This window comes from Magallana gigas, chromosome 5 (assembly GCF_963853765.1).
Source record: "Magallana gigas chromosome 5, xbMagGiga1.1, whole genome shotgun sequence".
NCBI classification, from domain to species: Eukaryota; Metazoa; Mollusca; class Bivalvia; order Ostreida; family Ostreidae; genus Magallana; species Magallana gigas.
The window spans coordinates 40,553,452-40,565,664 of NC_088857.1; the positions used below are offsets into that span (position 1 = coordinate 40,553,452).

A 12,213-nucleotide genomic window follows, 5' to 3' on the forward strand; every position below is an offset into this window, starting at 1 on the left:
ATGCAACTTGCAACCACACAAGTATATACAGAACAATTCCATGGTTGATCAATTAAAGAACTGCGCAGATGTAGACTAAAATTGAAGATTTAAAGATTTGAAAAAAATATATCAAAGGTCATTGTAAATTGAGCTGCCATTAGTTAGCCCTCTCCCTTAAAATATCATCAGATATAAACAATCAGAGAGAGCTTCATGTACATTATTGCAGCTAGAGTGAGTAGATTATTTGTTGTCTACTCTTAAAACTAAAACCATTTTTTTAGAAAAGGTTGAATCTTCTACATTTACCAGTATGCTGTAGCTTTGTATCAACATAGGATACCCTATTTTTTACAAGATATTTATTGGTTAATATAAGTCCCCTTTTCTTAAATTAGAATAACACAATTACTGTTCAATAAAATTTTTTGAAAACAATGATTTATTACATAAAACAACTACAAATGTACATAAAAATTGTTATAACGTAACTGCATTATACACTGTATTTAACAGAGGCTATGAAGGATCTAACTGAGAATTTTCAATGACATAGAACTTTAAAAATCAACACTTAAATGATATCTATCATTTTAGGACAAATAATGGCACAAAATAAACATTTCGAAAATGGTCAGATTTTAATTTTCAAAAAGCGTTTTTGACACTATCAGTTAAAAAATTGGGAAAATATTACCTGATCTTATGGGAAAATTATAATTTGGTTATAGTCTCTTCAAGGAAATGCTAATTAACATTATCCCAGATTTATGACAAGAACAATATAAGAGATATTAATAGCGTCATGATAAGAATAAACTTGGAGGAAAAACATGTGCATGGCAAAGGACAATGATTGAAAACAAAATAAAACAAATATCTGCTTCTATAAATACAAATTTACCCACAAATCACACACAAAATTGTAAACATAGAGTGTTGAAGAAATGACAGTGAGTTAATAGTGTATTGGGTCCCAATACAGATAAGCAGACACACAGTTTTAAGGCTCAACAACCCCTTTCTTCGCCTGAACTGTAACCAAATTGACTCCAACAGCTAATAACATTTGTTCAAAGCAGATTACTTCTGCATCAACATATTTTCATCTTAATAAAAGAATATACAAAAATTTAATCATTTTACGTTCCACATAGGTTGTAAAACCTTTATGTGCCTTCTTCCAAAAAGGAAAGTGAACGATTTTAAAATCAAAATTAAGAACACCAAATGCGTATCCCAAAGTCTGTCAGTTTTCAAATAAAATTTCATTAGAAATTCAGGCCTATGATAGGATTTTATTCCCTTATAAACATTTTTTTCAAAATGAGAATATATCTAATACAATATTTAATGATTTATGAGCATTTTAATATAAAAGGATAAAGATAATGATTAACATTCTCTAACAACCCACAAAAAATAGGCTTTTAACACAGATTGTCCAACATGTTTTTACAACAGAAAACAATACAACAAATGTAACATTACTATAAAATACTAAGTGGAAAGAATACATGCATCTTCAGACTGATAGCTACAAACATTAATGATGTCAATCTTGTACTAAAAGGCAGCTTATCGACATGTACATTTGCCATTTTAATCAAGTAATAGGAAGTGTTACGGTGAAATGAAATAAAGCAGAATTATTTAAGTAGAGCTAGCTGTGGCCTAAATGTAACATACACTGATGCAAAACATAAAATCTGGACCTCTTTGTATTTCCAGTAGTACGTGCTTTAATACAGGTAATGCCGAGTAAACATGATAACATTAAGCAACATACTTTGTACAATACAACTGACCCATAAGGATCTGAAAAAAAAAACCATTCTTCTTACAGGTAATATTTTTTTCTTTACTATACCAGTGATTCAAATTGTGGAAATGCCAAAAGAAAAACTACCTTTTTATTTTCATTTATACATCAAAGCCTTTTTGCCAAACAATTTTAACTTACCAGGTATTTCAAATTTAGTTTTCAAAACTGAGAATCCAAAGAAATTATGAATACCATATCCATTTGTATTTACATCTAAAATATATTAATCTATTTACATCTTTTAAAAAATTGTGTCTATTAAGTTATGAGATAGGGTGGTTTCAAAATTTTAAGCTACCGATTTGTTCAATCCTTGGAATCACTATTCAAGTATTGTCTAGTTGCTCTTTCCAAAAATGGAAAGAATGATAAGGAAAAGATAGACGATGTCAATGTAGATCTGGAGGGCACCGTAAATGTACTCCTCTGGGTCCAATTCATGCTTCTTACCCCCAACAACCATCTGTGTGTCATAGATGAGGAACTACAAATAAATGATAAAAATATTAACAACAGCAACAAAATTTCCATTCCATAAAATACCGTACTACAAATGCATTGATATCAGCAATATAAATGTTTTTGAATTACATATTCAGTTCCTTTTTAAAAAAGAATTTTAAGCCTTGTTTATTGATACAAAACAAAGTATCTTAGGGTTGCATCTCTCTTATAACAAGACCTCTGATGATATACAGGTTCTTGTCAAGCATTAGAAATACTTTAAGTTAAAGCTTTTAAGATATTCAAAATTGCAAAATTAAATTTGAAAATTTTGATCTCAAATCATGACCATGCCCAAACAAAAATATTGTTTGGCTCTGACACCCTATGTGCAACTGATATTGAAAACAATTTTAAGGTCTAGTTTAACATGGACATGCAGTCTCTTTAAGATTACAGTAAATGCATATCTCGCAATTTATCATGAAATAATCTTTCATAATCAATTAATTTTGATAAAAAGCTTTGTATACAGCAAAGCCTGAAAGGAAGCTGAACTTTACAAATACTCAATACACAGATTTAAACAGAAGTGATTGAGAGTAAAGTATGCAAACAAAGGTTTGATAAGTCTACAATATTACGTGTCATAAATTACTACATGTACCATTATATTCCTCTACTTCTATAACTCTATAGAGAAGACAAAGTACTTGGTAATGCTATCATGATGACAAATCAACAGATTTTAGGAATATGATTTATCTCTCAAATCCTGTTTTAAAGAAATGCCGATTCCTCAAAGTAAGATAAGAAAATAAATGAAGACATCAAAGCTTAAACAAACAGAATAGCAAGTACCCTTTTTGTTTTTCGTTAAAATGCTGAAATAAATTATCAGTTCTTAGATGAGTACATGTTGTCATGTATAAGTATAATGTCCCAGAACTTGATTTCTTTAAAACTCTGACTTCTATGTATGTTATTTCTTTCAGGAATGTCATTTAAAACGACAGTAATGAAATGTTCTGTACGAAGCTCCAACAGCCACAAAATATTCAAAGAACAATACCAATTACTGGACGTTTTCCTTCTTAAGAATCAAAGAAAAAACTTAGAGACAGGCCAAAAAGAGTTGTTGATGTCTGTCCATACAACTTGTTGAAAACTTTATGACTGAATTCCATGCACTCTGTTTGGTATGGCTTTTATCGAATATAGTTCATGTACAATAGATCTACACAGTCATTATTAAGTGTTCTATTGGTTGAACAACAATGAAAAAACATTTGTATGGAGCAAATTAAAAGATTTTTTGGTGGAAAACCATCAAAAAGAAAATTTTTAAAAAATTATCCACAGAAACAAAAACAGAAGATGAAACAGCTGAAGAAGTACATGAAAAGTCATATCAAAGATAATGTACAAAAAATCGTTCAAGTATCTGAAACCAAACAAACTACAACATCAATGTGAACTCAAGGCCTCAACTGGTTTTTTGCTTCTTCTCCATAAACCATTTTGTGTGCAATCAGATCCTGTCGTGTATACACTGATGCGGCAAATTTTAATCCATTATTTGTTTTAAATTAGAAAAAATACATATCAAAATTTTTTCTTTATCTGTACATATAAAATGATTATCTCTCTGAAGGAGGTAACACTAAACTTTGGAATTTGTGGACAGGTGTACCGGTAATCAATACATACAATGTACTTGTATTCATACATGCTATGGTACAGTGTACATTGTTTTTAGCTTTTGATATGTGAAATCTTTATGAATACAATATAATTGTACAAATTACTTCTTCATCATTACAATTTATATCAGTTTTTTAGATTTTATTCTGTTTATTATTGATAATCATATGCGTTCATTTTGGTGCATAATGCTACCGGTACATGCATAGTTCTTCTGTCCCATTTTATGGACTGTTTTTCCTTCAAACAAATTAATTAACCATCATCAGGAGGGGATGAATCTTTACGTTGTTGAAGATTATTCCAATTCTTATGTATTGTTAAAAAGTAGGATTTTTCAATCCAAAATGTTGTTTAACTTCAAAAATAGGGTTTAAACATGGTTACCGGTAATTGTGCTTTCAGTTTTCTAATTTCAGATTCAACAGTATACAAATGAAATGAAGAACACTCTTCATGAATGTTTGACACCTACATATTTAGAGAAGAAACATTTTCCATCAGCCTTGAATATTAAGAGTGATCTAGGAAGTGAGCACAAATCTAAATAAATAACCTAGTTCTTCTTCCCAAAAATGGAGAGAACAATGAGAAAGAGGTTGACCACATCGAGGTAGAGCTGAACAGCTCCGTAAATGTACTCCTCCGGACTCAGCTTGTGCTTCTTATTACCCACAATCATCTGGGTGTCAAACACTAGAAGCTAGAACAATACAAAGACACAAGGAACCCAGTCATCAGATCACATTACGGTATTTACAATTCCCAAACAATCCTGTCTGAACTCATTTTAAATGCCTCTGATAATTATGGGTAGAACATAGAAAAGTAAAACAAAATGCATGCATATAAATACAATACATGTTCATATTATATGTAATAATATATATTAAAGTAGATACCTGGTATTTCTACTTTCAGTTCAAATCAATTTTTTAATCACCAATGAATGCATCATCAATGATACTTAGTCCTAGTACCACAAAGCCATATTTAACATTTTGGGTTGATTAATGAAGATTCCTGCTATATTCTAATCATTTACTGTCAAAATATATGTAAAAATGAGATCACCTAAAAACTTTCCGATGTTAGAAACATGCATTACACCAATAGCTGTGTTATGTTTAGAACTAGCAGATCACAGACTTATCAGTGATAAGACTATAATATATATAGTTAGTATGTAATTTCTGGATCGGACCACAAACTTACCAGTGAGAAGACCAGGGCAGCGAGTCCTCCCCAGACACAGTCGAGGATCTGAAAAAAATACCAACATAGAGCGTCAGTGGCCCTTATAGCTAATCTATACTTTCACATGTATAACTGTTTCCAATATCAATGCTCCATTCAATTATAAAATTATTTCAATAATTAATGCTGGTGCAAATTTCAGAGCATAACTAGTAGCTTACCGGTATATGCCAGTTTACATGTATATGAAGTTGTGAGTTCACATATATGTAACTCAATCAGTAGATGTATTAGAAAAGATGAAGAATAATTGACTTACATAGCTGTATCCAACGGTGAAGTAGACAATCATGACAGACCAGCCGAAAAAGAAAAGTACCATCACCAGGGCGAACAGGAGGCCGGAGCACATGGTGAAGTCAATCTACAACAGAGGACACAGAGAAATGTATTCTGATCTATAAAACAGTCACTAAATACTACATAGAATTTGCATGTACCATAATTATCATTGCTTGAAAAACATCTATCATTTTTTTAGTTCAGCAGTGTAAATTATAGAGTAATATTTGTGATGTTTTCAAAAAGATGGTGCAGAAGCTGCATAGCTCACCTGGTAACCAAGCTTTTCTGTACTCACAACAGTTCAATCATTCAAATCAAATATTAAAAATTTGAAATTAATATTTTACCAGTAAAACATAGAACACTACCTTTGTCTGGATGGCGAACAAGGAGATGGACAGACACACCGCCGCGGTGATTCCTGCTGCCACAAGGACAGAGTTGGTGGAGTAGAAGCTGCTCAAAAGAATCCATTTAAAGTTACTACAAAATCACACAAGCAACTGATATCCCATTCCTACTGCATATGCAAGTAAATTAGTAAAGAAATTCATTGTTTTCTTAAGTGCCAAGTATTCAATGAATTTAACACCAAATTTACACCATTATGTAAAATATTAAAAATATGCCCCAAACACATTAGACACTATGAGATAAGACAAGTTGTGTTACCTTTCATGTAATATTTCAAAAAATAAAACATTGACTATTTGTATGTTTGCATCTTAAATCTAATGTCTGAGAAAGAAATACATCTATGCAAATGAAATACATGTACATGTATGTATGAAGAGGAAATTAACAACATTAAATATCTTTAATCTACATTGGGTGAATTCTTAAAAGACAACTTGCCTACTGATTGTTCCAACCATCCAAGACAACGCAATAGTCTGAAAAATATACCATGTCATGTTAAAAATAGAAATTTGTTGTAACCTTTTCTTTAGCAATAATGATAGAGGATGAAGCTTGCTCTAAGAACTTACAAAGATTCCCAGGCATATGAAGTTTCCTGGGGTTTTCCGTCTGACAGAGGGAACACAGACCAGGACAAAGTATGTAACAAGGAAAATCCCACTGTAAAAACAAACAAGATGTTCATTTCTTTATTCCTTTATTTTACTAATACTCTAAACTTTGACTTGTAAAATCCTAGATGGTATAACAACAAAGTATTAAAGACAGACTTACTATCCCAAGTAGTAGAACCAAGCTCCAGTAGTCTGCATCCATTCTTTAAGAGGTTTCCTGAAAGAAAAACCAGTCAAAATATGAGCATTCTTTATCATCTTATAGATTATATGAATGTCCAAATCCAGTTTAGCTCATTTCCTGAGAACAGTGCAAGTCGTAATTATTAGTCTATCCAAAGTATGAAATTTAGAATAATCATAGAATGAACAGTTTTGTTGGTCCAAACTTATGCATAGGACTCAATACCGATAGTTTTTTGTGAGTACATTGAACTTCTATATATTAGTACTCATCCCATGAAATAATTCAAACATTTGGTCTATCTCATACTTATACTGATAATGTTTTACTTACACATAGGAAAACATGAAAGCAAATCCAAAAGTCACCAACAACTGTACCATCAGTACCAGGTACACCTAGGGAAAAAAGATATACAATGTAATATGCAAATCACAAATCTTTCTCTTTATAGAAATATAAACTCAGAAATAAATTTCATTTTTGGTAAGCTGAATTACTATATAGTACTCATGTCGATGTAGAGTTGCAGTTGAACACACAATCAATAGATGGACCACAGACCTGAAGTTTTAGAGAACCATTAACTTGTGTGTCAAAATCTTTTAAGGTGGCTCTATACACCACTTTTTGATGAGGCAGTACGCAAAAAAGTAAATATGGAAGCATGCAATTCCGGTACTGGCTGATTTAAACTGAGGCGAATTGTGTGGGGACCACTCTTTTGAAAAACTTGTAAATGAATAGAATTGAATTTCATAATTGGAAAATTCATTACTTACAAGTAATGTGGTATGTGACACATTCACGTTGTGTCGTATTATTTATCGAAATAAACAATAAAATCAAGAATAATTTTATAAATAGTTTCTTTCCCACCATCAACATATTACGGCGTAGCGCAGTGGTTTAGTGGATTACCTACGAACCTGTAGATCATGAGTTCGTATCCCAACGAGGACGAAAATTTTTTTTAACTTTCCAAAATTTTCTAAAACGTATTTTTTGGTTGAATACTGTGAGAGAAAATTCGTAACCGGTGAAAGTATTTCAATTATAATATAGTTAAATCCACATTAATATCGACAGATGTTCCTTACCACCTTAATGGGATGGAAGGGTGGCTTTGAATTTCTCTTAGGTTGTGTTACATAAATCCTATTAGTTAATTTCCCTCTTTATTTATTTGACTTAGTTTTGCATTAAAGAAAATATATTCACTTATATAGGCCTATAATGAAATATGTATGTAGTTATAATCCCTACATGATATTTAGGAAATTTTCTTCAACTCAGAAATGAACAGTCCCCAAGGTGTTTGGGCCTTGAGAATTAGGAACGATAACTCTTACCTGAGGAACTTTCATACCAAATAAAATTCAAAATATTTTTTGTGTTTATTTGCAATGATTTTCATTCAATTTTTTATGTCACATTTATTAAGATACATTTTCTTATAACATCAAGCAGCTTTTTGGGATAATTTGTGAACAGATAAGAAAATATGAAAAATTATGTTTTGAGAAAATACTGAAAAAATTGCAATAATAACATTTTTGAATGTTAAGAAGTGTTATTTTTTTTTAGGTGTCTGAAGGAAATATCTATCATATGACAAAAAAATTTCTCTCAATTTGTTCATAGTTAACTTTTAAAAAAAATTATTTTACAAAAACACGAAAAAACATTAAAAAATTCTTTAAAAATACCTATAGTATCCCTATCATCATTTTAAAATTTGATAAGTATATGTTTTGTGGTCTTCTATTGAAAATTGGAATAAACTGAGGGTGTATAGAGCCACCTTAAACCCCTTTTACCTTTCTGATGAAGCCACGTCTTACTGCTTTATCACTGAAGCTCCCCCCAACAAATGTTGGCTCGGGGTCATGAGATTCTGGTTCAGGACTTCCATAGCCTAAAATCAGAAATTATCAACTTCTGTTCATTAAACGACAAACTCAAATGTTAAATGGAGATATTGTGCTTGACAAAGAGAAAATTCAAACATACCATAATTAGTTGGCTGATTATACCCTGCTCCATATTGAGGAGGGTAGCCACCTGTTTGGGGTGGATATCCTGCCTGTGGTGGATATCCTGCCTGTGGTGGATATCCCGCCTGTGGTGGATATCCCGCTTGTGGTGGATATCCACCCTGATTTTTTGAGTCATCTGGTGGGTAGCCTGAAAGATAATTTTTGTAAGTGTTGGAAAGAAACTTCTGTTTTGTTCTTTTGCGATTAAAAGGTTACTGCAGTAAATGAATCATAACAGACATACTAGCTCTGTGTGTATGAAAAAAATAAAAAAATCACTTTTCATGACAAAACTTATTACTTTCTACATTCCAAAAGATATGATTAAAAGTATAGAGTATGCAGCTAAACTTTATTTCCCAGTATTTCCCAGGAAATACCAGTATATCCGACCATCCAGCTGGGAAATACGAGTTTTCTCCACTTTTTTGCCAACCCTGCTTCTGAAGATTTAACCTGATTTTCAGTATATATGTATATATTATCTTTTGTACAATGCATAAAAGTGATGCAGAAGACTCTCAGGACAAAGTATAATTAAAGTAATACACGAGTTAATGTTCAGTTTAATATTACAAAGGTAATTTTTTTATGCCACCTCAATCTAATTTAAATGAATTATCCAAAAGTGTCATCTGTTTCAAATGTCTTTTCAAAATATAACTTTTTCTTACATTCAAAATAATCTAGTTTATTGATTATTACCTGCAGCCTGATTGTAGGAAGGTGGAGGCATTGCTGGAGCCGACATAATTCAAACCTGTCAAGAAAGAAAACAAGTTAACTTGGTGTTTGAATAATATACACTCCACAAAACTTTTAAGTGTTCACCAAGTATAATGTATTTCCTATATGAAATAAGCACATATATTGTTGATGTACAGTCATTTTGGGTTATCCAATCACTCCTAGTTTTGTATATCTGGAAAGTTAAAATCACTGTTTGCATTGATTGTGACAACATATCATTTTTTTTGTTGGGGGGGGGGGGCATTTTAAATTATTGGTACCTCTTAGAAATATCAAAAAGTTACCTTTTAATTAATACACTAAAGAAATAGCATTAGTGGAATAAGCTCCTTGTCAAACCTGCTATATCAAAGATTTTTGTGATGAAGATCTAGGGTATCACCCTAAACATAGTACAGTATTTTTTTTAATATCTGAACATTGGATATGAATAAGAACTGTAACTTTGGGTTGCGTCAATTTAGTGAATTACTGTTGGCTTTGCATCGGTGATCATTTGTTTTCCATTGAAATCTGTTGATTCTGCAAATGAGTCTGTTGAATTTGTTTATAGCTATTGGTCTGTTGCGTATTTCAGTATGCTTTTAAAAATTAGTTTTTTGTTTTAAATCTAAGTCTTTTTTACCTTTCCTGCTGCCCATATGATTACATCACAAAGAGAAATATGTCAAATCAAAATATTTGTTTATATCGAGTTTTTGGAAATGCATGAATAAGTGGAAATTTAATGCTAATGATGAGATAGACAGGAGTCCCTTGTAATTATTTTTGCACTACATAAAAACTGTTTCAGATTTCCTTGAAAATTTCAACCACATCTTCTCATTGACTTGCATGAATGTTTTGTAAAACAAATAGACATTTCTACTACTAGCTGGATTATAATACTGGGTACAATTCGACTTGTGAAGTCATAATCAAATGTTTGGATTCGAGTGGACTACAGAGTTTTAGATTCCACAAGACCATTTAATTAAGAGTCTGTTTGGGTACGAGTCATTTTGGGTACAACTTCACTTGATATATGAAGGCATACTTCCTTATCTCGAACTAGATGGGACTGTTTAAAAACTTCGAGATATCCGATTATTTGAAATATCAAGGGTAAAATAATAAAAAAATAATGACTGGGACTTACACATTAAATTGAAATATATCCATTGTAATCAAGATATTAATTTTGGTTTACTTTGGGTTTACTCAGGATTTGGTTTTGGGGTAAATTGTACACACAGAAGCAGACTTGTCTTTTATCTTATCATCTAACTGCCTGTAATTCCAGCCAATCATATATTTCAAATACACATGTAGCCTCTGCTTTCAGGGGTATACATCTGATCAGGGTGGTTTACTCTCTGGGTCCAGTCTGGATTTACTTTGGGTTTACTCTGGGTCCACTCTAGTAAACACAGGTTTTAGTTGGGGTTTACTTTCTGTTAGGTTTGGTCTGATCAGTACTGTATATATATGAATGTGTGACTGTGTGTTTTATGTATGTATTGCGCAATGCAATTTTATAACAGATCATGAGATACTGACATCAAAGATGTACAGTAACTATCGTATCGAAGAAATTCAAAACAGGAACAATAACAAAAAATAATAAAGAAAAGAGTGTAATATATACAAACAGACAAGGGAAAAGTGATATCACCTTTTTAAATCTAGATTAGGTGTTTTTATACAGCTGACATACTGTAATAATTTTTTTCGAATTTTCGAGAATTGTAAAATAACATTTAACATATTATCTAATCTTGTAAGATTAATATAATTATTAAATATAAGAATCTACGTAAATTCTAATAGGGAGGCCAAGGTTCAGAGACAGGTCAACGCTGTTACAGTGTCAGTCAACTTCCTACTCGGCGAGAAATCTTTGGTCTTCACCACTGCATATATTAATGTCACCACAAATTAAAAGTGCGAAAGTATGCAGTAAACAAATCTATACTCACGCTTATGTACTGTTTCCGATTTTAAGATACTTGAACTAAACAACAAGGAACTCTATCTTCCTATTTCGCCTCCTTTGGGGTTTCCCAAGCAAGATGTGAGTGACGTCATAAATTATTTATTCGCGATTCCGATCCCGATCAAATTAAACTTATTAAATATCTCATAATTGAGAATAAACTAACTAGCAATTTTCTAATTATGATAAAAGGAACATGGTCATTTTTGTTAAAATATTTAAAATAATTTTACTCATTTTTTTTCCATAGGCGCTCCTGTGACTTTTTTTATTTACTTTTATTTCTAATGCACGGAGAATATTAAAATTTGAAAGCATGCTGTCTACAACTAAAACCCACAAATCTTCGTAAAACAACATCATGCTTTCTTTGAAAGAAAATAAAAAATCTCAAACAAAGATGTGACATTAGTTTAGTTGTGTTAACATGTACTTCGTCGTTTGATAATTTTTTATATACAAATAGAAACACAAATGCAAATACTCAGTACCTTTTAGCAGTTTATTTCATCTTCATCGATTAACTTAAAGAGCACACTCATCCTTATATAGTACAGTCATTTTTATATATAAACCGGAATTTCTACCTACGTAAGTTCTCCTTACATAATTGTGATATCATAGTTACATAGAATGCGTTCTTACGAAACCTTTGCTGTCATTCTTTTGTACTTGAACTTTGGAAAAAATAAATTGCCATATTGGTTTTCTTCTCATAAAAATGCATAATATTC

The 12,213-nt window shown here is 31.4% G+C and overlaps 1 protein-coding gene across 1 annotated transcript; it reads right to left on the bottom strand.

Annotated features, from left to right (window-relative positions):
• Positions 1–404: 404 nt before the first annotated feature.
• Positions 405–11,592, bottom strand: LOC105322215 (protein lifeguard 3). The gene is made up of 12 exons (XM_011420795.4): positions 11,463–11,592; positions 9,460–9,514; positions 8,729–8,902; positions 8,536–8,633; positions 7,049–7,113; positions 6,692–6,748; positions 6,487–6,577; positions 6,353–6,390; positions 5,866–5,953; positions 5,472–5,576; positions 5,171–5,218; positions 405–2,291 (listed from the first exon to the last, which is right to left on the bottom strand). Exons 2-12 carry the CDS (start codon positions 9,503–9,505, stop codon positions 2,145–2,147), a joined length of 957 nt encoding a protein of 318 aa, XP_011419097.2. The 5' UTR covers positions 9,506–9,514; positions 11,463–11,592; the 3' UTR covers positions 405–2,144.
• Positions 11,593–12,213: the final 621 nt, after the last annotated feature.

What these genes read in the sequence shown, in the direction of transcription:
- LOC105322215 (XM_011420795.4), bottom strand. Translation starts at nt 9,505, where the DNA reads ATGTCGGCTCCAGCAATGCCTCCACCTTCCTACAATCAGGCTGCAG. An exon ending in TTCCTACAATCAGGCTGCAG is followed by an intron (nt 8,903 to 9,459) that starts GTAATAATCAAT and finishes ATTATCTTTCAG; the next exon opens with GCTACCCACCAGATGACTCA. An exon ending in TGTTCGCCATCCAGACAAAG is followed by an intron (nt 5,577 to 5,865) that starts GTAGTGTTCTAT and finishes CCTCTGTTGTAG; the next exon opens with ATTGACTTCACCATGTGCTC.